This window comes from Tupaia chinensis, unplaced genomic scaffold (assembly GCF_000334495.1).
Source record: "Tupaia chinensis unplaced genomic scaffold, TupChi_1.0 Scaffold000322_1, whole genome shotgun sequence".
NCBI classification, from domain to species: Eukaryota; Metazoa; Chordata; class Mammalia; order Scandentia; family Tupaiidae; genus Tupaia; species Tupaia belangeri.
This window is the reverse complement of record NW_006159816.1, coordinates 1,413,280-1,438,585: the sequence shown is the minus strand read 5'-3', so window position 1 is coordinate 1,438,585 and position 25,306 is coordinate 1,413,280. Positions and strand designations below refer to the sequence as shown.

At 41.2% G+C, this 25,306-nt stretch overlaps 1 protein-coding gene across 2 annotated transcripts in view; it reads left to right on the top strand.

Moving 5' to 3' along the window:
• The first annotated feature begins 3,479 nt into the window (after window positions 1–3,479).
• The window catches only part of ITGA4 (integrin subunit alpha 4), a 94,865-nt gene continuing 73,038 nt past the window's right edge, over window positions 3,480–25,306 (top strand). Inside the window, exons 1-2 of one of the 2 annotated variants that reach the window (XM_006151630.3) lie at window positions 3,480–3,938; window positions 4,290–4,411. In XM_006151630.3, coding sequence (XP_006151692.2) covers window positions 3,742–3,938; window positions 4,290–4,411 — 319 coding nt within the window. In that variant the 5' untranslated portion in view covers window positions 3,480–3,741. The remainder of the gene's footprint in view (window positions 3,939–4,289; window positions 4,412–25,306) is intronic. The other variant, XM_027773108.1, reaches the window with a different exon arrangement.

Genomic DNA, 25,306 nt, shown 5'->3' with positions numbered 1-25,306 from the left:
ATGTAAAGAGAGGCCCCCTGCATTTTTCCTAAGAGTTATTTAATTTTATTTATTATTATTATTATTGTAAATCTTGCACACTGAGGGAAAAAGAGAGAGAGAGAGACTCAATGCCGCAACCCTTCAGCCTCCATTGGTTTTTGCCATAGGACAGATGCCACCAACACTCTTTTACTGTTATTTTTTAAATTTGTGATAGGGCACACATCCTTGCCAGAGAGGGAAAGTTAGAAAACAAGCCACCAGGTGTGAGACTTGAACTGCAGTAGGCCATGTGAAAGTCCAGCCACCAGTTTCCAGCCCCCAGCCCCTTGCATTTTGTCTGCTATTCTTATTTGAGTTCTTAATGTAGTTCCTAACTCACAGTAGGCACTTGGAATAATAGCACTCAAATGACACATTAATTTAATGACTGAATACTTAAGTCCAGTTGAAAGTAGTTATAAGGCATAAACATTTTTTTTTTTTTTTTTTTGAGAGGTTTTAGCTATAAGACATTTGGAGAGGTTTTAGCTATAGGACACATGCGCTCACCAGACAGAGAGGCAGAAAGTGAGAAATCACCCCCCAGGGGGGGATGGTCACACCGCAATCCCTTCTCCTCCATTCTCCTCTCAGGATCTTGGGCCCGCCCGCACTCGTGCCCGGCATGAGTTTTAAGCCACCGGGTCTGGGACTTAAACCGCAGTTGACTACATGGGAGTCCAGTGACATAGCCATTAGACTAACTGCTGGTCCCAAGGCATAAACATTTTTAAACATCTTCTTCTTTAGTACCAGCAGATGTTTCATTGCTGGACTCCCATGTAGTTGACTGTACTTTGAGTCCTGGACCCAGTGACACAAAACTCATGCTGGGGGATCAGAAGATGGAGTAATGGTTACATTGCTGCACTCCCACATAGTATTCTTGTCGATGTTAAGAAAAGTGAACTGTTCACTAACTTTTGGAGGAAAGAAACTTGGGGTTAACATAGCATATGAAGTCATACAGGGTGACTGTTTCCGGAAAGGTGGTGAATTGTAACCATAACCATAGAAATAGATCCTGCCCTGTCAACCACTCAGTTGACCACTACTCACCTCAGTTATGCTCTGCAAAGAATTGTGTTGAGTGGATTTGCTTGAATAAGATTTTGGTGAGGGAGGGAGAGAGCAGATAAGCATTTACCTACTTCAAAGGCTTTCGTTTTGCCTGAGTCTGGAGAATGTGGGATACACCTGCTTCCCAAGCCTCAACTAGGCTGCAAACTGGAGGGCAGCTGATTTCAGAAAGATAATGCTGTCAACTAGCTGTAGAACAGGATTGAAATCTACATATAGGAATACTCAGAAAGAAACACACTCAGCACAACCAGAGAAAGAAGGAGCTGATCATTCACATGGAACCCAAGAGCTAGGTTTCTAGAAGCCAATTTATTTTTTTACAAAAATTTGACTCTACATCTTATTAGCCTTTTACTTTGTTGCAAATAATAAGAGAAGGTGAATATTCCTCTTGTTTTGTCTGTTGACAAGAGAGTAAAAATAATTGGGTTGATTTTGGCTAGAAAAATCTAACATTCCACAGACACCTTAAACTCGACGTATCTAAATTTGTCAATGCCCCCATCTGCATGCATGTGCCCACGTACATGTGTCATAACCTTTTTTCTCCAGTGTTTTTTTTCTGCACGGAGTACCATATACCCAATTCCATACCCACAAACTTGGGTGTCATCCTAACGCCTTCATTTCAGCTCCACGTTCACAATTGCCAATGCTGTTACCAAGTTCCATTGGGTCTATTGCTCATATACTGCTCGAATCTACTTCTTTCTTTCCCTGCTGCTACTTCCTAGTTCCTGCCACGATTGTCTCTCTCCTTAGGATTCCAGGAGCTTCCAAAATTAGGTATTTGTATTTAGTCTTGTCTTCACACTTCTGAAACCCATAGCTGACCAAGAAACATCTCCAGCATAGCCTTAAAACCCCCTACCGGCTTTATGAGGGTCATGATCTCTGCCTTCTAGTCAGCCTCACATCAGGCCAACCTGAGTGGGTGGCTAGCTGCCCTGGCCAGGCAACTTCTTTCAGTTCCTCTGCCGTGGTCCAGATGAAACACTGAGTAAATGAACAAGTATTTTAATTGTGTCTGCCATTACAACTTACCATGTGTTGTATTATAGCATGGTTCTAAGGGGTTGGCAAGTGGCCCTGTGGCTATGTATGGTTAGTATGGTTAATAGTATGGTTAACAGTATGGTTCTAAGGGGTTGGCAAGTGGCCTGGTGGCTCAGGCACTGGATTCCCACATGACTGACTGGGATTTGAGGCCGGGATCTGGTGGCTTGTTCTTTCACTTTCCCTTTCTCTCTCTCTGGTCAACTTAAAACATAACAATAACAAATAAAATTAAATAAATAAATATTTCTTTTTAAAAACTAGTATGGTTTTAGACATGTGGAAATACCCTTTGATGAAAGCTTTTTTCTGTTTTTGTTTTTTCTTTTCTTATAACAACAATAAATAACTACCTGTAAATACCAGCCTAATAATCATATATGTGTCCAGTTTCTCAGAAAAGAAACCCAAGGCACATCTGGATTACATTAGAGTAAAAATCATCCCAAGTGTGTTGTGGGTCTCACGTGTATTTTCACAGACTTCTCATGGCCTTGACCTCACACAGCGTCTACACCCCTCATGGCAGATGTGTTCCGTGGAAACTGAGTGGATGCTTGGAAAGGGGGTCTTTAAGAACCTGAAGGAGTCCCCATTGCAGTGCGGCACTGTGCTTCCTTAGCCCTCGTCTGCTGGGGTCCGGGACAGCCCGAGATGCCATTCAGCCTGAGCAGCTGTGCTTGCCAGCTCATGCGTGCAGCGGGGCTTAAGAGGAAGTGTGGGAGGAAGGAAGTAGGCATAGTGTGCAGGGCTGAGTCTTGAAGAGAATAGCCATAACGTCTTTGTCACCAGCATGTTTCCCAGCGCCTTCGGGGCTTCGTTTGCGTCGTATTTAATTCGTGACTCTGGTTAATTTCTCTAATGGATACTTGAGCCCGCCCGAATAATCAGTTGCGGCACAGCTCTTAACTATCAACCAGGATTTCTCCCTGCCCTAGTCCCTGTCCCTGCTTTGTGGCTGGCCTTAGGGTCTTGCCTGGATGGCCCGGTATGCTCGGGGTTCGTAACAGGGTTCCACGAGGTGGGGCCCAGCGGCTCGGTAGCTAGGCTCCATCCACTATTAAAAGGCTAAGCCCTGCGTCCGCTCAGGTCCACTCTGGTCAAAACCGGGACCTCGGGGCCAGCCCGAGCTCTGCGAGCTTGGAGGCCTGAGCCGGGATGCGCGCCCGGCACAGCCGAGGTCCCTCAGCGCCCCCTACAGCCACCCGTGGGGCTGGGGGAGACGGAGCCGCGCCCTGCGCCTCTGCACCACGCCCGGGACCCCACCCAGCGGCGGGCGCCCCTAGACCTGCCCCTGGACCGGCCTCCCCCCCGCCCCTCGCGGCCACAGAAACCGGGCGTGGGGCCCGACGGCCGCTCGGCGTCCCAGGCCGCCCAGGATCGCTCCGCCCGCGGCCGGCCGAACTTCTCCTCCCTGCTTTTCTCCGTCCCTCCCCCTCCCCGCTTCCCTCTCGCCAGCCGGCGCCGGACACGCTGCGCCTCTTCTCTTGGGGCGCTCTTCCCGTTGGCCAACCGTCGCATCCCGTGCAACTTCGGGGCAGGCGGCGTCCGGTGTTGAATGTTCCCCACAGAGAGCGCATGGCAGGCGAAGCGAGGCGCGGACCCGGTCCCCAAGGGGCCGTCGTCCGGGAGGCGGTGATGCTGTTGCTGTGCCTGGGGGTCCCGACCGCCCGGCCCTACAACGTGGACACTGAGAGCGCGCTGCTGTACCAGGGCCCCCCTGACACGCTGTTCGGCTACTCGGTGGTGCTGCATGGCCACGGGGCGAACCGATGGTGAGTGGAGGCGGACTTGGAAGCTCTCGGCATTTCCGAGCGGCATAAAAACGATGTCTCGGAGAGTCCCTGTCCGGTTCAAACTTTCCTCCCTCCGGAGGGGGGACCGGAGGGAAACGCTGCGACAGCCAGCTCCCGGAGAGCCACCCGAGAAACTAACCTGTCTTGGGGTGGCAGCGCCGGGGGTGCGTTCTGGCATAGCGAGCCTGGGGTGGCAGGCTGGGTGCGCGGGTGGTAGGCGGAGGAGGAGGTGGGGGGGAGCTGCCCGCCTGGTGCCTGCATGTCTGTCAAGACGGGGGTCCAATGGGCAGCGCAGCTCGTCTGAACGCATGTGCGTGATTCTCGCCCTAGGCTCGTAGTGGGGGCGCCCACTGCCAACTGGCTTGCCAACGCTTCCGTGGTCAACCCCGGGGCAATTTATAGATGCAGAATCGGAAAGAATCCAAACAGGACATGCGAACAGCTCCAGTTAGGTGAGTTGGGTCTAGGACCAGGAGTTAGTGACAACCCCCCCCCCCATCCCTTTGTGGACTCCCACCGTAGGGCAAGACCTGAGAAAGTCGGGTTTATTGGTACTTCTAGTTTAAAGTACGTCGTTTTAGTTTTTAAGTCCACATCATCTTCCTTTCTTAATGTAAAGGTCAATAGTTTCTCCCTTTTGCTTAAGGCAATGATTGCAGTATTCTGACAACTAGTGAAGGAACGTCTTTCATACCGTCTCTTCATGGGTAAAACACATTTGAAAGTCTCTCAGTGTATTTAAGAACAGGATCCAGCTAAGTTCAAGACTTAAGAATTTTATTTCCATCTTTGACCTATTAACCTTGTTAAGGAGCAGGCGAAGGGACAGAGCAAGAATAGCAGTTGAAATGGATCCCATATCCTGTCATGTAGCCTAAGGGCTTTTTAAAATAAGAAAGGCGTATAGACTTATGTAGAATATGTATCTCAAGAGGAACACACTAGGAACGCAGAGCACCTGCATTGCTAACAAAGTGGACGTGAGGTTGAACAAGTAATTACTAATTTCCCTCCCCAGAACTTTCATGTTAAATGGACCATCTTTTTACAGTCATTTCTTAATTCTCTTCCTAGATTTGTGACAACTCTGAAAAAAATGTGTACTGCTGGGGGAGGGGAGAGGTTTCAAGTTTCAAAGCCAAAAGCAAATTTGTTACACAAAACAAATGGGGGAGGAAAGGGCAACGAATATTAATTGGGACTGCTAGGCAGGGTTGTACATATTGCTTAATATTTTTTTCTCTCTCTCTCTGAGAGCAACCCTGGGTCATGATGGACCCTGTTCCTAGTTTACATAGAGGGATGTCTCCGAGAGCTGCAAATACCTTCTCTAATCTTGCCTACCTAGTGAGGAGTTGGTGGGACCCCACATCAGAGTCAGGTCTGCTTGGGCCCAACATCTAAGCCCTTTCCTTTCATGCCAGTGTCATCAATGCAAGTCAGATTAAATGAAGGGTCCAGTATGTTGTCTGCTGAGGTGATAGATCGTGTGCAAATGGTGGATGAGAGTCACAAATGGTGCCTTTTTCACATGTATCTTTGCTGTAAATTGAGATCCACTATCTTTGCTTTAAATGGGCTTTTGAGATTCACTAGTTATTACATCTTTAACTTTTTGTTTTTTAGTAGACCTTTAGCTTTTCTCAAACTATGAATTTGATTCCCTTCATTTGAATGGATTCAAATAGAGTATGAAAGTAATGGAATTTTTACTTGGAACTCAGAAAGCACTCATGAAAGTCCAGGATTTGTCTGTCACATGTAGGATAAGTCCCATGTCTTGTTAAGTACCCTCCATTCAAAAGGCAGACTAGGAGGGCATAAAACATTTATGGAACTATACATTCAGAATAATTGTGCAAAACACAATTTTCATTGTATAAGAGAGTTGTGGGATGAAGAATTAACTAGTGGAGCAGACCATCTTGATCTGCCCGAGGATTTTGACATAGTCTCAAGAGGGAATAATTTTGTTCTCTTGTCTAGTCATAATTTTCTTATCTGTAACATTGCAACTATTGGTATTTCATACTTCCTTCTTGTCTGGAATGGCACTAAATCTCTTTTTGGATGTCTGTGTTTAACTGGACATAATGCCATAATATGATATAAAACGTAAGATTGTAATGCTTGTCAATGGAAGGAAAATCTACATTCTTTCAGCATGTCAGGCATAGGAGTTGACTACAGAAATACCTTCAGAGAAGTGTGTGTATGGGAGGTACACAAACATGAATTCAATAAAGATTCATTTGATCAATGAATAAAGGAAAGTTAAATAAAAGGTCTAATGGTTACCAACTTGATTGGTGAGTAGGAGAATTAAGTAGAAATGACAAGCCGAAGTGATATGTTTAACTTTCAAAATTTTGGTCAATTAAAAAAGATGCTTAGATGAAAGACAAAGGAAGAAGACAAGATCCCTAGTCAGCCAACTTCATTAAAACATTAATAGCTGTGGTAATAGCTTTGAATATTTGCAAAAGAATTGACTGAAGTTATATCTCATGTAACATGCTAAACAATATATCTTCTGTCCCTTATATAGAGAAACTGTTGTGGGTCTATTCAGAACAAATCTAGAAGTGACTTAAAGCCATAAAACAAGGAATTAAGGCTAAAGTATGTATAGCTGTGTGTTAAGCCTTCTCACAAAGGAAATAGTATGTGTGTGAATTTTCTGTATAAGAGAGTTTCAGCTTTTTTCAAATATGGATGACAACGATATTTGGAAAATTCTTAGCTCAGTACCTACAACATACTAGAACTTTTTAAAATATTAGTTTATCTCTAATCTCTTTGTTTTCTTAAATTTATGTCTGTATGTTATCTGTGACCATCAGGCTGCAGTAGTGATAATTCATATATTAAGCCAAAAGTTAAAAAGTTAAATTTATAAATTGAAAGGTAACAGTTAAAATAAAGCTAGTGAAAATATTTGTTGGTACCACCAAAAAAATATCATAATAACAAAAGACTGACTATCATTGTCATGTCTGAAAGATGTCTTCTTTCATTTGGAATAACTTTACTGGGCCAGCAGGTGGTGAGGAGGCTGTGGTGGCTGGATCTCACATGGCCAAAGGTGCTGTTCAAGTCCCAGATCTGGCAGCTTGACAAACACACCAGGCACATGTGTGTGTGCGCCCAAAATCCTAAGAGAAGAATAGAGGAGAAGGGATTATGGTGTGGCTATTTCCCTTGGGGGCTGACTTCTCATTTTCTCTTTTTTCTCTCTCTGTTGCTCTTTCTCTTTCTTGCTCTCTCTTTCTATCTTTCTTTCCCCAGACAGTACATGTGTCCTATATAAAAAAATAAATAAACAAACAAACAAACAAACAAAAACACACACACACTTCATTTGCTATCAAGAGTGAAGGTGCATGGTCTCTTAAAATGGTGCCACACTCCTATGCAATTATACGAGTAGACTAGCCTTTAAGACTCTGTACTACTTCAGATCAAGATCTGTTCAGATAGATTCCTCTCCTCAAAAGAAGTCAGTACATGATTTACCTTGCCCTACTATTCAGGATAATATTGTCATGTTCCATGTTGTATTCAATGTAGCCATAATCAGGAGTGAACAGCTAATACCCGTATTGTCTAGGATGCTCAAGGTGGGAGGTATTGGGAGCAAGATAACCCTTTTAGGCACATGGATTGGCTGCAGAGGTGGTTTTAAGAGAGTAACTTGGGTTGCACCACAAGGTGCTTTTCTTCCTGTGTACTGCATGCTTTCTCCCACCTCCCTCTTGTCTGAGATGTATCTCTTTTCTCACCTCCTTGGCACTGCCTCTACAAACCAGAAGAAGGTTAGTGTCCTTATCAATAGGGTCTGGGCCCAGACTCACTCAGAAAGACTCTCTGAACAGCCCATGATGTTTTCCATGTGTCTACTGACTTTTGCACTCAGGCACTCTGCATACTCACTAACACCTGTTTAAAGAAAGCTTTGAGGCTAGCCTAGGGAGTGGTGGTTAAGATGGCTGGATTCCACACGGTCAACTGCACAGTTGAAGCCCCAGATCCAATGACTTGAAAAACATGACAAGCAGATGTGTGTGAGTGTGTGTCTATAATCCTACAAGGAGGGAGATATGGAGAGGAATTGTGGCATAACCATAACTCATGGGTGGTGCTTTCTCACTTTCTCTCTCTCTCTTTCTCTCTCTCTCTATCTCTGTTGAGTGCATGCACCTTTTGGCAAATTAAAAGGAAAAGGAAACTTTGATCACAGATGGTTCTTGAATCAAGAACTTACAAATAACGATTCCATCAATCTAATTAAGCATAGTCCACCCCTGGATTACTAATATTCAAAGTATTAGGATATAATAAAATGTATAAATGATTATCAAATTATACTAAAAAAGATGGTCTTTATTTGGTTATTCAAAAACATTTCAGATCTTTCATTACTTTGAAGTTACTTCTCATAGCATTATACACGCACACACATAAACACCAACACACACACCGGGATAAGGGTCTGGAGTTACACAGCTACACTGTTAAGTACAGTAGTCACTAGTTGTGTGTGACCATTGAATACGTAAAACATGGCTTTTCTTCTATGAGAAATTCTGTACTGGAAATTACCTACTTAATTTCAAGGACATAGTGCAAGATGAAAATGGAAAATAACTCACTAGTTTTTTCTTTTAATAATTATTTAATTTTATTTATTCATTCATTTATTTTAATTTGACCAGAGAGATAGAGAAAGGAGAAGAGAGAAGGCAAGCCACCAGATCCAGGACTTGAACCGTGGTTGGCCATATGTGGGAGTGTCCAGCACCTTAACCACCATGCTACCTACTGGCCCCATAACTCATTAATTTTTTAAGATATTGATTACATATTAAAATACATACTTCAATATTGATTACATAATGAAATAATAGTTTAGATTTAGTCGATTAAATAAAATATGTTGTTAAAATTAATTTGCTTATTTCTTTTCACTTTTTAAATGTGATAACTATAAAGTGAAAATTTTCATAAACGGCCCAGTCATGGCGGTACAGTGGTAGGGCAGTGCTCTGCTAGGCTGGAAGCCATATGGAAGATCCAGATTTGGTGCCTGGGTTGCCTGTACACATTGGGCCAGAGTGCGTGTACTCATGATACTGGCTGGCTGAGACGACTGGGAGGGGATTTCAGCATGAGATCCTATTGAGGATACTTGTCTTTCTCTCTCTCTCTTACACACCCTTTCTCTCTTACACACTACACACATATACACACACAGTCTCTCTCTCATGAAATAAGTAAACTAAATGTAAAAAATTTTCATATGAACTTGTCTTACAGTTCTATTAGACAATCCTGCTTTCGAGAAATGTCTTTCCCATATAAGATAACACTAACTTTTTAGCTGGTGCTTTTCCAATGTTTATGAATAAATACAAAGGATTTTCACTTTTCTTTTCCAGTCCAAGTGTTCTATATTATTATCCCTTAAAGTTTCTTCCTGATTCTCTTTTTCTTTAAGGAAAATCCAATGACCCATGCAAGTTTGTCACCATTACTTCCCTTTGAATTTCTTTCTGGAAGTTATATTATCTTGGACAACCTCTTGGATTTTTTTTTTTATTATTATTACATAACCTGTTGGGAAAAGGTTAAGTTAATTAGTGTTACATGATTAAACTAATGATTACCTCTCCCTCACTTCTACCCAATTCATATGAGCCTAACATTAAAAGGCAAACCACTCCACTGTTAAAACTTCAAAGATGTTTCTTCTAGATAACTTTGTTTTTCATTTGCAGTATGCTTTAAATGACTGTTTATGAAGTCAAGATTGATGTAGATTGATCATTTTGAAAAATCATTACTGAACATTGCCTATGATAGCAGTTATACAAAAGCTCAAGTCAAAGAGCTTCATTAATAAACTATCAGGTTAACAGAAAGAAATTCCCCAATTCCCAGCAATTCCCAGACTTCATCTCTGAAGGATAAGATTTCCACCTAATTTGAGAGACAAGGCTTTCTTTTTTTTTTTAAGATTTTTTTTTTTAATAGGGCACATGCTCTCACTAGAGAGACAAAGACAGAGGTACAGAAAGTGATAAATCACCTCCCAGGGTATGGCCATGCTGAAATCCCATCTCCTCCATTCTCCTCTTGGGATTTTAGACACGCACACACATGTGCCCAGTGTGAGTTTTAAGCTGTAAGGTCTGGTACTCAAACCATAGTTGTCTATGTGGGAGTCTAGCGACATAACCATTATGCCTGCCATCCACTGGCCCCTCCTGAGAGGCTTTCTGAATACACTTTACTTTTTTGCATTCAGTTTACTTGGTCACTGAGTCATATTCTCAATGAGCAAGAAATATCTCTCCTTGACAACAGTTCTGGGACCAGATATGGTAATCTATGGCACATGTGGGTCATTTTGTTACTCAGTTATTTATCGAGCAATGTCTAAGGGTCAGAGCCTAGGCATACAAGAGAAACATGTTCCTTGTCCCAGGGGGCTTACAGTCTATATGTTAGGTTACTACAGAAAAGTTGTGGTGGTGTATCTAGTCTAGTTAGGAGAATAAGGTGACGCCTTTCTGAGGAATTGATGTTCAAGTGGACAACTGAATAGCAGTCTGAGGTTAGCCCAAGGAAGAGGTGAAAGAAAAGTGTTGCACACAGAGCAAATAGTGTGCATGAAGACCCTGAGATTTTAAGAGCCAAGAATGGGACGAGCAGGTGATATAGTGGTTAAGGCACTAGATTCCCATATGGCTGACCACAGTTTAAGTCCTAGATCCGGTAACTTGAAACTCATACCAGGCACAGGTGCCTGTGTGCCCAAGATCCCAAGAGGAGAATGGAGAAGGACTCATGGACTCATGGCATGGCCACCATCCCCTACCCACACCGGGGTGGGGGAGGCGGATTTCTTGCTTTCTGTCTCTTGTCTCTTCAGTGAGTACACTAAAAAAATAAACATTTTTGAAGAACTGAAACAAAAGTGCATGCGGTTGGATGTGTGAGTGACATGAAGTGAATGGTAGGTTGGGTAAGGTGGGTAGGTGTTATTTTTAGTATAGCTTTGTAAGTATGAATTTATCCTCAGGGGTTGAAAGCTGGGGAGTGACATCAGGTTTGTGTGTTTGACGGATTCTCCTGGTTTCAGGGTAGCAAATGCTTTAGAGTAAACAGGTCAAGACTGAAGGTAGCAAGATAGTTGTAAGGAGATTTGTTTTAATAATTTAGGCTCCAGAAGCCAGCAGGTGGCATAGTGGTAAAGGTGCTAAAAATCCCACGTGACTGACTGGGGTTTGAGTTGCAGACCTGGCAGCTTGAAACTCATGCTGGGTGTATGTATGTGGGTGACGAAAATCCCAAGAAGAGAAAGGAGGAGAAGGGATTGTGGTGTGGTCATCCCCCCTTGGGGGGAGGATTTCCCACTTTTTGTCTTCCTGTCTCTCCCTGTCTCTCCAGCAAGCACATGTGCCCTACAGCAAAAATCTCTTTCAAAAAAAATTTTTTTTAGGCTACAGATGACAAGTGCCTATATCAGGATAGTGGCAGTAGGAATGGAGAAAAGCATGAAATTCTACAATATTTAGAAGACACATTCAACAGCATTGATTACTTATGCTAGGTACTAGAAATACAAAGTTGAATAGTACATAGTCGGAGGCCTTTAACAACTGATCTGGATGTCAGAATAGACAGGTAAATGGAATTATTTATGAGACGTTATCAGGTGTTACAAATATTAAATGACGTTTCTCTGTGCAGAGTCTAAAGGGTAGAACAAGACATTGCAGAGAAAAACTAGCATACAAAATGTTGATATTCTTTGAGTACCAGAAAATTTTCACAAGAAAACAAACGAGTCTATTGTATCATGTATGTTAGACCTAGAAAATTTTCACTAACAGATATAGTGGGTTATCAGGAAAGTCATGAAGATAGAGATACAGTCATGAGAAAAAAGTGTTTAAATGATGACAGAAGGCTTCCTGGAGGAGTGATGCATCTGAGTGGTGGAGCCATTTCTGTCTGGCTTTGGTGAGTGCATACCAAGAGCACAATGAATGTGGAATGAATGAACACACAGCTCAGGTTTACATGTGATCCTCTCAGATTTTCTGTGCATTTTAGCATCATTCCAAGAAATCTAAGTCAACCTTCAGGTCTAAAGATTTCAACTACTTATACCAGACAATCCAAATCACACCACCCGCTCCTGAGATGGGGGCTTAGGTCCAAAAGTCTTTAAAAGCAAAGATTCTTTATTTTAAGAATAGTTGTAACCATCAAATGAGAACATGTAAGTGAACTTACAAGTTCAAGACTGAGCTCAGTAATACAGCATGTTTTTTCTGAGGTTCCCAGTTTACCCTAAGAATTTTACATACTGATGGAAAAAATCCTTCTTATATATGTTACATGAAATTCTGCAATTCACAGTGAGTACGTTCAGAAATAGTAAGATGATAGACTTAGTTTTCAAGTCCTTCCTATGGAACTTTTTGTGTAAAGTAGATTAAATTTATTCTTTATAAATTACGCATGTTGGGTTGGCTCTGTGGTTTATTGGTTAGGGCATCTGATTCCCACATGTCTAAATTCATGTTTCTAGTCCTAGACCCAGCAGCTTGAGAGACACAGTGGGCATGTGTGCATACATGCCCAAAATCCGGAAAGGAAGGAGAGAGGGAGAAGAAGGGATTGTGATGTGACCATTCCAAAAGAAGAATGCTATGTCCTCTCTCCTTCTTTCTCTCTGGTTCTGTCTCTCTGATGAATGCACATTCCCTCTAGAAAAACAAAAATAATATGTCCTGTGTGGAAGACCATTGTCAATACATTGGGTTATAGGAAAAGTCATGACACATTTTTGTATAGAAAAACAGAAAAGGGAACCAGCAGTTAGCATAATGGCTATGTCACTGGACTCCCACGTAGTCGACCGCGGTTCGCATCCTGGACCCAGTGGCTTAGAACTCACGCCGGGCGCGTGTGCGTGTGTGCCAAGATCCCGAGAGGAGAAGGGATTGCGGCATGACCATCCCCCCTGGGGGTGATTTCTCCCTTTCTGTCTCTATGTCTCTCTCTGTCTGTCTGGCGAGCGCACGCGCCCTATAGCAAAAACCTCTCCAAAAAAAAAAAAAAAAGAAAAGAAAAAACAGAGAAAAAAATACTTCCCACTATATCTGTTTGTGAAAACTTTCTAGGTCTAACATACATGATGCAATATACTAGTCTTTGTTTACTTGTGAAGATTTTCTGGTACTCAGTAGAATATCATAATTTTGCATACTAGTTACTCTCTGCAATGTCTTGTTCTGCCCTTTAGACTCAGCACAGGGAGATGTCATTTAATATTTGTAACACCTCATCTTGGTCTGACCCTTCACTGGTCAGGACAATATTATAAATTCCTCACTGATATTGATTTCTCTCACATAATGTTAAATCTTGCTATCTTTCTGAACTCCTTCAATTTCTTTTTTCTTTTTTTTTTAACATTTCCATTTGATGTATTTTGAAACCAAGCACAGAACTTCAATATTGATCACCTAATCCTAAATGTGCAAGCTCATTTTCCTGGAGTTATCATCTGTTTATATTTTTTTGTCATTCTTGTTTCATGGATATTTAAAATGCTATCCATTTATTAGCAATAGTCTTTCAAATGAATCTTTAAATCCAAGAGATGATTTTTTTTTTTTTTTGGAGAGGTTTTCGCTATAGGGCGCGTGCGCTCGCCAGACAGACAGACAGAGACATAGAGACAGAAAGCGAGAAATCACCCCCCAGGGGGGATGGTCACGCCGCAATCCCTTCTCCTCCATTCTCCTCTCGGGATCTTGGGCACGCACGCACACGCGCCCGGCGTGAGATTTAAGCCACCGGGTCCAAGTCGCGAACCGCGGTCGACTACGTGGGAGTCCAGCGACATAGCCATTACGCTAACTGCTGGTTCCCAATCCAAGAGATGATTTGAAAGCTGTAGAAATAGATAACTTTTTCTTTTATTACTTTCTAATGGTGAAGGTCAAAATTATAATATTTCAGAAGCAGGTTATTATAGAAATAAAATTAATATAATGCAGGATTACTAATAATGTCAATAATTGGACTCTTTTTTTAAAGGTTATTTTTATTTCTTGAGAAAAATAGAGAGAGATACCCTTTACAGAGTTTGGCTATGACATGATCCTTTCCAGCCTCCTAGCCAGCCAGGATCATAGGGATGTGCAACCAGTGTGTTCAGGTTGACTTGGGATCTGAACCCAGGTCTCCTACATGGCTCCAGTGTCAAGCAGCAGCATCCTGTAGTCAGTACCACCACACTGGGCTTATATTCAGATATTTAAAAGAAAAAGTACTAACAACCAATAATCATAAGGCAGCATAGAGTGTTTGGTAGTTGTTGGTGTGGGTTTGAATCCTTTCTTCCTTTTCCACTTACTAGTGATGCAACTTGGCAGAGATACCTATTCTCCACTGATTTCAGCTTCCCTATCCATAAAATTGGGAAGACAATAACATTACCCATTTCTCAGGCACGTTAGGAAAATTAAATAAGTCAATATATTTGTCTGTATATATTAAAAGGGCTTTTGGTATATAGTAAACATATATATTAGGAAAGGTAGCAAGTTTTCTTCTTTAAATTATGCTCACCAAATATGTCAGTTGGGGTACATTTTTTGTTATAGTTATTACAAAGACTGGTGTAAGTTTGCTGCATGGTTTTGAAGACGTTTGCGATTAAAGTCACTGGCAGAAACCATGAACCTAGAATCAAGCTAGCAAGTAACCTTGTTTTCTAGCGTTTTGGAGCCTAATGATTTCTGCAGATCAACACAGATTTATAAAACTGCAACCCTACAGCTTGGCATTGCTCTCTGAGGACTTTTAGCTCTGTGTTAAGCTCACTTTATAAATAGAATAGAATAGAATAGAATTAATAGGAAGAACTAAATGAAGAGACCATTTAAGAGCTGAAGGCTGCTTTATCAACTCTCACAGCACTATCAGCGCCCTCTGTTGGTTTAGGTGAAATCAACAAGAGGCTGATACCTTGGGGAGCAGAAGCAGTTACCGTTTATTGAACACCTATTAGGCTCCAGACATTCTTGTATGCACAGGCATAAGTTTCTGTAATCCTCATAGCCCTGGAATGACAAGCCTTATAATATTTTCATATGTGAATTCATCTCAGTTTTAGTCCTATATATGTTTATAATAGTCTGAATTAATGTAGCTGAAGGAGTTGTATAGTTACTATCACTCAGTAATGATTGCTTTTATAAAGAAACATACGTTGTTGACTGGCAGATGGTGTAGCAGTTATATCACTAGACTCCCACATGGCTGACTGGGGTTCGAGTGCCAGACCCTATGGCTTCAGAATCACACCAGGTGCATGTGTGTGCATGCCCATAAATCCAAGAGGAGAACGGAGGAGAAGGGATTGGGATGTGGCCAACCCCCCTACTGGGGAGTGATTTCTGACTTTGCCTCTCACATTCTCTGTTTCTCTCTCTCTCTCTTTCTCTCTGATGAGCACACAAATCCTATGCAAAAACTTCTAGAAAAAATAAAAGAAAGAGAGAGAGAAAGAAAGAGAAAGAAAGAAAGAAAGAAAGAAAAAAAGAGACATGTCTTGAATGAATGACTCTTGATAGAACATAAACAACACCAAGAACCATTTATTTTCCACATTATTTTATTTTTTAAAAAATTAGAGTGGAAGAGTTTCAACTCTATTTGGACTAATTTTTTTTGGTTTTGTTTTTGTTTTGGTTTGGTTTTTGTTCCCAAGTCAAACTGTATCCAGCTTTTTAAAAGATATTTTTCATAAGTAATCATGGTGTTTCAGGGAGGACATGGGAAGACAATCGTTAACAGTATACAACAATTGGGACCAGCAGTTAGCATAAAGGCTATGTTGTTGGACTCTCATGTAGTTGGCTGTGGTTCAAGTCCCGGACCTGGTGGCTTAAACTCATGCTGGGGCCATGTGCATCTGTGCCCAAGATCCTGAGAGGAGAATAGAGAAGGGATTACAGCATGGCCATCCCCCCGGGGGGTGATTTCTCGCTTTCTGTCTCTCTGTGTCTCTCTGTCTTTCTGGTGAGCGCATGCACCTTATAGCAAAAACCTCTAAAAAAAAAGTATACAACTTTCAAACTCCCTTCTTCAATGGGAGCTACCAAAATCAGAAAGCCACTATAAAATCCAATGAAGTCTTCATTTGATGCTTTGAACAGGGGAAGTTTAGAGTGAAAGTTGACATTTCACCTTTAGCATGTTGTTTAACAACTTTTCACAGGCTGACCTTCACTTTCAGGAAATGAGAGTGGCAGAGTTATCAACCTGGAGATCCAACAATACAGAAAAAGAATTGCTGCTCTTTTAAAAGACGTCATCTCAATGTCATTGGAAAGTCCAAATTGCCAGACATACTGGTAACCAATGTTTGTGGTCAGGTCTCAACACATCTCTGGTTTAAGGGAGTTAAGTCTATGCTGAAGACAGAGAAGAAGTGGACATAAAAGCAAATGTTAAGTTTTCCACACCACAAGGCATCTGTGCCAAGGTGGCTGTGTGTGTGAACATCAGGGAATCCCTCCTCTTGGGAGCCAAGAGGAAATCTCTCAAAACTAGAAGAGAAAGATGTTGTCCAAATCAATTCAGCTTCAGAGATGTTCTATTAATGACAAATGCCCCTTCCCCCACAAAAACAAATGAAGTGTTGTGTGTGCTAGCAATATAGCTTTTTTTAAAAAAGTAAAACAAAATTCTGCATAAAAATCTGATTAAAAATTGTATTTCAAATTGTACAGTCACCGGAAGTAGTTATCAAAAATGCACATGCTTCACTCGGCATCTCCAGCACCTTCAGCTTTCTGTGCTCGATGTATTTTGGGCATCTTCATTTTCTGCAGGGTTATTCCCATCCTTGCCAGCACACCCCCCAGGGGGGATGGTCACGCCGCAATCCCTTCTCCTCCATTCTCCTCTCGGGATCTTGGGCACGCACGCACACGCGCCCGGCGTGAGATTTAAGCCACCGGGTCCAAGTCGCGAACCGCGGTCGACTACGTGGGAGTCCAGCGACATAGCCATTACGCTAACTGCTGGTTCCCAATCCAAGAGATGATTTGAAAGCTGTAGAAATAGATAACTTTTTCTTTTATTACTTTCTAATGGTGAAGGTCAAAATTATAATATTTCAGAAGCAGGTTATTATAGAAATAAAATTAATATAATGCAGGATTACTAATAATGTCAATAATTGGACTCTTTTTTTAAAGGTTATTTTTATTTCTTGAGAAAAATAGAGAGAGATACCCTTTACAGAGTTTGGCTATGACATGATCCTTTCCAGCCTCCTAGCCAGCCAGGATCATAGGGATGTGCAACCAGTGTGTTCAGGTTGACTTGGGATCTGAACCCAGGTCTCCTACATGGCTCCAGTGTCAAGCAGCAGCATCCTGTAGTCAGTACCACCACACTGGGCTTATATTCAGATATTTAAAAGAAAAAGTACTAACAACCAATAATCATAAGGCAGCATAGAGTGTTTGGTAGTTGTTGGTGTGGGTTTGAATCCTTTCTTCCTTTTCCACTTACTAGTGATGCAACTTGGCAGAGATACCTATTCTCCACTGATTTCAGCTTCCCTATCCATAAAATTGGGAAGACAATAACATTACCCATTTCTCAGGCACGTTAGGAAAATTAAATAAGTCAATATATTTGTCTGTATATATTAAAAGGGCTTTTGGTATATAGTAAACATATATATTAGGAAAGGTAGCAAGTTTTCTTCTTTAAATTATGCTCACCAAATATGTCAGTTGGGGTACATTTTTTGTTATAGTTATTACAAAGACTGGTGTAAGTTTGCTGCATGGTTTTGAAGACGTTTGCGATTAAAGTCACTGGCAGAAACCATGAACCTAGAATCAAGCTAGCAAGTAACCTTGTTTTCTAGCGTTTTGGAGCCTAATGATTTCTGCAGATCAACACAGATTTATAAAACTGCAACCCTACAGCTTGGCATTGCTCTCTGAGGACTTTTAGCTCTGTGTTAAGCTCACTTTATAAATAGAATAGAATAGAATAGAATTAATAGGAAGAACTAAATGAAGAGACCATTTAAGAGCTGAAGGCTGCTTTATCAACTCTCACAGCACTATCAGCGCCCTCTGTTGGTTTAGGTGAAATCAACAAGAGGCTGATACCTTGGGGAGCAGAAGCAGTTACCGTTTATTGAACACCTATTAGGCTCCAGACATTCTTGTATGCACAGGCATAAGTTTCTGTAATCCTCATAGCCCTGGAATGACAAGCCTTATAATATTTTCATATGTGAATTCATCTCAGTTTTAGTCCTATATATGTTTATAATAGTCTGAATTAATGTAGCTGAAGGAGTTGTATAGTTACTATCACTCAGTAATGATTGCTTTTATAAAGAAACATACGTTGTTGACTGGCAGATGGTGTAGCAGTTATATCACTAGACTCCCACATGGCTGACTGGGGTTCGAGTGCCAGACCCTATGGCTTCAGAATCACACCAGGTGCATGTGTGTGCATGCCCATAAATCCAAGAGGAGAACGGAGGAGAAGGGATTGGGATGTGGCCAACCCCCCTACTGGGGAGTGATTTCTGACTTTGCCTCTCACATTCTCTGTTTCTCTCTCTCTCTCTTTCTCTCTGATGAGCACACAAATCCTATGCAAAAACTTCTAGAAAAAATAAAAGAAAGAGAGAGAGAAAGAAAGAGAAAGAAAGAAAGAAAGAAAGAAAGAAAGAAAGAAAGAAAGAAAGAAAGAAAGAAAGAAAGAAAGAAAAAAAGAGACATGTCTTGAATGAATGACTCTTGATAGAACATAAACAACACCAAGAACCATTTATTTTCCACATTATTTTATTTTTTAAAAAATTAGAGTGGAAGAGTTTCAACTCTATTTGGACTAATTTTTTTTGGTTTTGTTTTTGTTTTGGTTTGGTTTTTGTTCCCAAGTCAAACTGTATCCAGCTTTTTAAAAGATATTTTTCATAAGTAATCATGGTGTTTCAGGGAGGACATGGGAAGACAATCGTTAACAGTATACAACAATTGGGACCAGCAGTTAGCATAAAGGCTATGTTGTTGGACTCTCATGTAGTTGGCTGTGGTTCAAGTCCCGGACCTGGTGGCTTAAACTCATGCTGGGTGCATGTGCATCTGTGCCCAAGATCCTGAGAGGAGAATAGAGAAGGGATTACAGCATGGCCATCCCCCCGGGGGGTGATTTCTCGCTTTCTGTCTCTCTGTGTCTCTCTGTCTTTCTGGTGAGCGCATGCACCTTATAGCAAAAACCTCTAAAAAAAAAGTATACAACTTTCAAACTCCCTTCTTCAATGGGAGCTACCAAAATCAGAAAGCCACTATAAAATCCAATGAAGTCTTCATTTGATGCTTTGAACAGGGGAAGTTTAGAGTGAAAGTTGACATTTCACCTTTAGCATGTTGTTTAACAACTTTTCACAGGCTGACCTTCACTTTCAGGAAATGAGAGTGGCAGAGTTATCAACCTGGAGATCCAACAATACAGAAAAAGAATTGCTGCTCTTTTAAAAGACGTCATCTCAATGTCATTGGAAAGTCCAAATTGCCAGACATACTGGTAACCAATGTTTGTGGTCAGGTCTCAACACATCTCTGGTTTAAGGGAGTTAAGTCTATGCTGAAGACAGAGAAGAAGTGGACATAAAAGCAAATGTTAAGTTTTCCACACCACAAGGCATCTGTGCCAAGGTGGCTGTGTGTGTGAACATCAGGGAATCCCTCCTCTTGGGAGCCAAGAGGAAATCTCTCAAAACTAGAAGAGAAAGATGTTGTCCAAATCAATTCAGCTTCAGAGATGTTCTATTAATGACAAATGCCCCTTCCCCCACAAAAACAAATGAAGTGTTGTGTGTGCTAGCAATATAGCTTTTTTTAAAAAAGTAAAACAAAATTCTGCATAAAAATCTGATTAAAAATTGTATTTCAAATTGTACAGTCACCGGAAGTAGTTATCAAAAATGCACATGCTTCACTCGGCATCTCCAGCACCTTCAGCTTTCTGTGCTCGATGTATTTTGGGCATCTTCATTTTCTGCAGGGTTATTCCCATCCTTGCCAGCATCAGCTTTTCCCTTCGAATACCTTCTCTCCCTTCTTTGCAGGGGCCTTTTTAGGCTTGGGCCCTGGCTTTGGAGGAGCAGCCTTCACAGACAACCCTGCAGATCTTCTCTGTGGTTCGTCCTTCACCTTGGCTTTATCTCCTTTAGCGGATATCCCCTTCAGCCTTTCTCTTAGGCATGGCAGTGACTACAGCGGGGCGGAATGTAGGTGCTGGATGTGGGGATGCAGCAGCATGCAGGCTTTGGTCATTCCGGGGGTCACTCTCACCTCTTCTTCTTCACACTTCTAGGACTCACTTTTCAATGGAATAGAATAGAGCCTCAAAAAAAAAAAAAAAAAAAAAAGCCATTGGTGGAAGTAGCAATTTTTCTGAAACTTTAAATCATACCATGAGTTTTGAAAGATTAGATGAGTGTATGTGTGGGCCTAAAGGCCAGACTGAGGGCGCCAGTCTACTGTCTGAACTGACTGGGGAGCCACACTACAGTGGAACAGCAGATAACCACGTTAGATGGCATTCTAACACCCCAGGCTCCCCTCCCCACCAACTGTTTCCCTGGAGCTGTTCACTGGCTATAGAAGACAAACTTTGAGTCTTACTTTTTCCCTTGGTTCTTGGTTTTGAGTGGAAATGCCAAAGTACTGAGAACTGATCTAAATGGAGGAAAAAGACAGGGCAAAATACATTTTCCTTATACAATAGAAAGTTGACTGTAAGGTCTGTGGGCATATGTGTGATCTTTTATATGTTTGAAGCTTAAAGAAAAGATTTAGAAAGTGAAGTTGATTACAATGTACACTCATATCTGAAATATCTGTACAGTTCCCTTGCATAAAGAATAGTATGAAGTGGGACCAGCAGATGGCATAATGGCTATATCACTGGACTCCAATGTAGCCGACCGCTGTTCGAGTCCCAGACCCAGTGGCTTAAACTCACGCCGGGTATGTGTGCGTGCATGCCCAAGATCCTGAGAGGAGAATGGAGAAGAAGGGGTTGCGGCATAGCCATCCCCCCTGGAGGGTGGTTTCTCACTTTCTGTCTCTCTGTGTCTCTCTGTCTTTCTGGCACGCACAAGCACCCTATAGCAAAAACCTCTCCAAAACAAAAGAAAGAAAGTGTGAAGTAACTTCTAGTTAGAAAATGGAATTTTATTCTTATCTTTTCCATTTACCAGCCCTATAGGTTTGGATAAGTTTGGTTTTTTGTTTGTTTGTTTTTTTGTTTTTACTTCTTTAAGACTCCATTTTTCTCATCTATAAAATAGGATTGATAATACAGTCAGCCTTTATTATTTCTACTGTGAGAATAAAATGAGTTAACGTGTCTGATAAGGCTTCCGCAGCAGCGCTGTGCCAGATGTATCTTGTGAAGCAAGATGTTTGCCGTGATACATGCAGCTTAATAAGATGTTTAGCTTAATCCTTATAATAATAGTAATAATGGTGTCTTCACCAGGCTCTTGTACAAGTGGGTCACACAAATCTCATTTACTCCCACAGTTCTTGCAGAAATCTCTGAGCTAGGCCTCAGCTAATTTTCAGTCTTCAATCTTCCTACTCACAAATCACACTTTATAAAGACCTTCAAGCTGACGAATACTGTTTTCTATCAGACCATCTGTTACTATCTTAAAACTCCAAGAAATAATATTTTGGAAGAAAAATAGCAAAGAATAGTAGTGAAAGGCAGAGACTTCTCCAAAGCTTGGCTCTCTGAGAATTTGATGAGGATTTTGGAGTAGTGCACTCTAGTAAAGAATTTTTGAGATATTATAATGTATTTCAAAATTCACTTCCTCCCCAAGGATGCAATAAGTTCCTGGCTGCTGCCGCTAAGACCCTGGGCTAGGTTGTGGGAATGCTGCTGGCCACAAGACAATCTACCTTCATGGAGGTGACATGCAAGATGGAATACCTAACTTTTCGTAGTCTCTGTCACACTTACGGTACTTGGAGCAATGGCACTAAAGCTGGTGATGTGAATAACAAACAATTAAGGGTGGGGAGAGGGGAGCAAAGAGTGGACCTATCTAATCGGTTCTGTACTAGCATCCTTTATTTATAAATTACAACTTACCAAGTTGTAATTTATTTACATGTATATGTACATTTGCATATATTGCTAAGAATCAGAAAGTGGAAACAGAAAACCAAAGTCGTAAGCTAAGATATTTTATATTTTCTCTTCCAATTGGGAAAAAGAGGGACAGAGAAAGAGAGATGGGCTTACTCTTCACAATAAGGGAGATGGTTTTTAATGTGGCTTTCTTGTATCTAAAGTCTACTGGGAAAATACGTTCAACTGTGCTAAGAATTATTCATTCTAGTTGTATAAGAGCATGGGAAATGATCACATGTTAATTTCTGCTGACCTCTTTTATGATAAGCCTTGTAAAATACTTTTTCAATTATGGAGTTGATTTGATTTAGGAGGAGTTTAGATTAGTAATGTATGAGCTGAATTGAAAATCAGATTATAAATCATTTCAACATGACATTCAGAAAAAGATGTAAAGATAGTGTGAATTTATTTATGGTGTTATATTAGGGAAATTCATGAGAATTCGCTTTCTCATGACAGTTCTAATAATCATTATGTTTACCAAATTAGAAATACCGCAATTCCACATGAGAAAATTTGCTGAACATTTAATATGCTATTTCAATATCTAACTGAAGCCAAAGGGAGACAAAAGATATTATACCTATTTTAAAAACAGAGTAGTTAATTTTCAAATAGGATACAATTTGGAAAAGGCGTAGTAACTATGTACATTGTAGAACAGTTGCTTAACTACCCAGGGAGCTTTAAAATAATTCTGATGTCTATGTCTCAACCCAGAAATGTCAAATATGAGATGCTGGGAATGGGTCCCAGGTGCTGATATTTGTCTAAAACTCTTCCTAGGTGATTCTAATGTCCAGTCAAGGCTGAGTACCATGTGGTAAAATGGTAGACTCAAGTGGAGAAGGCCCTGAACATAGGCTGAGGCTGTGAAGGTCTTACCTCTTCTGCCAGGGTTCTGCAGGCACTACAAGAGAAAAGGGGAAGTTTCCTCAGAATTTAAGAGACCTAGAATAGTAGTGGGGACTTACAGGATGTGTTTTGAACTGGTTCTGTCTTATAACCAATACCAGAAGGACCTCAGTGTTGTGGTTGCTGCTGGGAGGAGCCTCTAAAGTGAAAGTAGTGCTAAGAAGTGAAGAGGAGAAACATAAGTAAATGCAAGCGAGTGCTTGCTCACTCACAATGATTAGCTTTTCTTTCTTTTGTGGGTGAATAACTGTTTTATAACTTGGCTATTTTCATGAATTTACTTTCTGCTTTTGTATTCATCTCTTGTATATACATTTCAAACTAAGATCAGTACCTCAAATACAGGACACTTAGTCAAACTCCAGTTGAAGCTTTGAAGTACTTTTTATTTATTGACCCTTCCATCATCAACATACATTTCAGGACTGTGTTTTGGGGTGAGGTGATGATGAGCAAGATACAGCCCTGGCCAAGATGAATGAAATCTCTATTTCCTAAACCCTGGAAGTAGGCTAGGGTAATTATAAATAAATAAATGTAGTTAACCCAAACAAAAATAAAAATACTTCATCCAACAGGATATTTCATCACAGTTTCCTCTGAGTGGTCACTTCTTGTGTGTCTATAGACTCTTAATTACTGATGCTAAGAGTCATCTCTGATATCCAAAATTGGATTAAATAAGAAGAAAATTATAGTATATGTCTGAAAATTAATCACCATCCATCAGAAATCTTATCTATGTATTAGAAAGCTGTATTAGAAAGCATCTATGATTTGTAACTATATCATAACAAACAGATGCGAGATTATGTCAAGAGGCATTTACTCCTTCCACCTCTTCCTCACACACCCTCTCACCCCACTCTTTACACACTCGTGTGTTTTTCTGTCTTAAATCTCTTCTGCTCAAGGATGAATTGGCCACACAACTGGGAAAGCTTTCCTGGGAAAGTGCTTGCGACCTTTATTCTTAGGTGAACACATATTCTTTGTGGCTTCTGGAGAGCTATTTTTTCTCCTGTTTCTAAGAATATTTTTAACCTAGAATAAGAATAAAAGTGAGAGGGGGCATGAGCCCCTGTGGAAATAAAGTCCCAGACCTTTGGTGAGACCACATCCTAAAATAGCTGTAGGATACAATGGCTCATCTCCCAGAGATATGAGAGATACTCAGGCACAGAGAGAAAGATGTTGGTGGGAAGTGATGTTCATAAGTGGGAAAGTTAGTGGCTTGTGATGTGTGTGAACTAAAGTGTGAGACTGAGCAGTGTTGGCATCTTGATGTCACCCGAGGGAGCTAAAACTAACATGGGGCGGAGGCAACAGAGAATATTAAACAAAAAACAGCTGAATATCCTAAGTTTCTCTAGTCATCATTTATAAAATAGACCTCAGCTTTCAACTGCAAGACAGGCAATAACGATGCACTGTTGTTTGCACCTAAGAACTTTTTTTGCTATTTTCAAGTTACATGGCACTTTGTGTTCTGAACTACATTTATCATCTTTAAACTTTTGGGTGGCTATCTATAGAAGAGTAAATGTGTCCATAAAATGTTGTTACATGTTTCATGGACACTTACTTTTATTAAGGTTGCATCCAGTATTCAGAAATACGATTTTTTTTTTTTGGTATATAAACTATTTATTAATAGACAAGACCTACAGACTTACTTCTTCTTGGACACACCATGGTACGGCCACGACGGCCAGTTGTCTTAGTGTGCTGGCCTCAACCCGAAGGCCCCAGAAGTAGCGCAGCCCTCTATGGGCCCGTGTCTTCTTCAGTCTCTCCAGGTCTTCACGCGGCTTGTTGTCCAGATCGTTGTCCAGGACCTGGCTGTATTTTCTGTCTTTTACATCTTTCTACCTGTTCAAGAACCAGTCTGGGATCTTGTACTGGCGTGGATTCTGCATGACAGTGATCACACGTTCCACCTCCTCCTCAGCGAGCTCTCCTGCCCTCTCGGCGAGGTCCATGTCTGCTCTCCTCAACACCACATGAGCATTTCTTCGCCCACACCGTTAATGGCAGTGATGGCAAAGGCTATTTTCCGCCGCCCGTCGATGTTGGTATTGAGTACTCACAAAATGTGCTCGAACTTCTCAGGGATCTCTAGAGACATGGCGGCGGCACAAGCA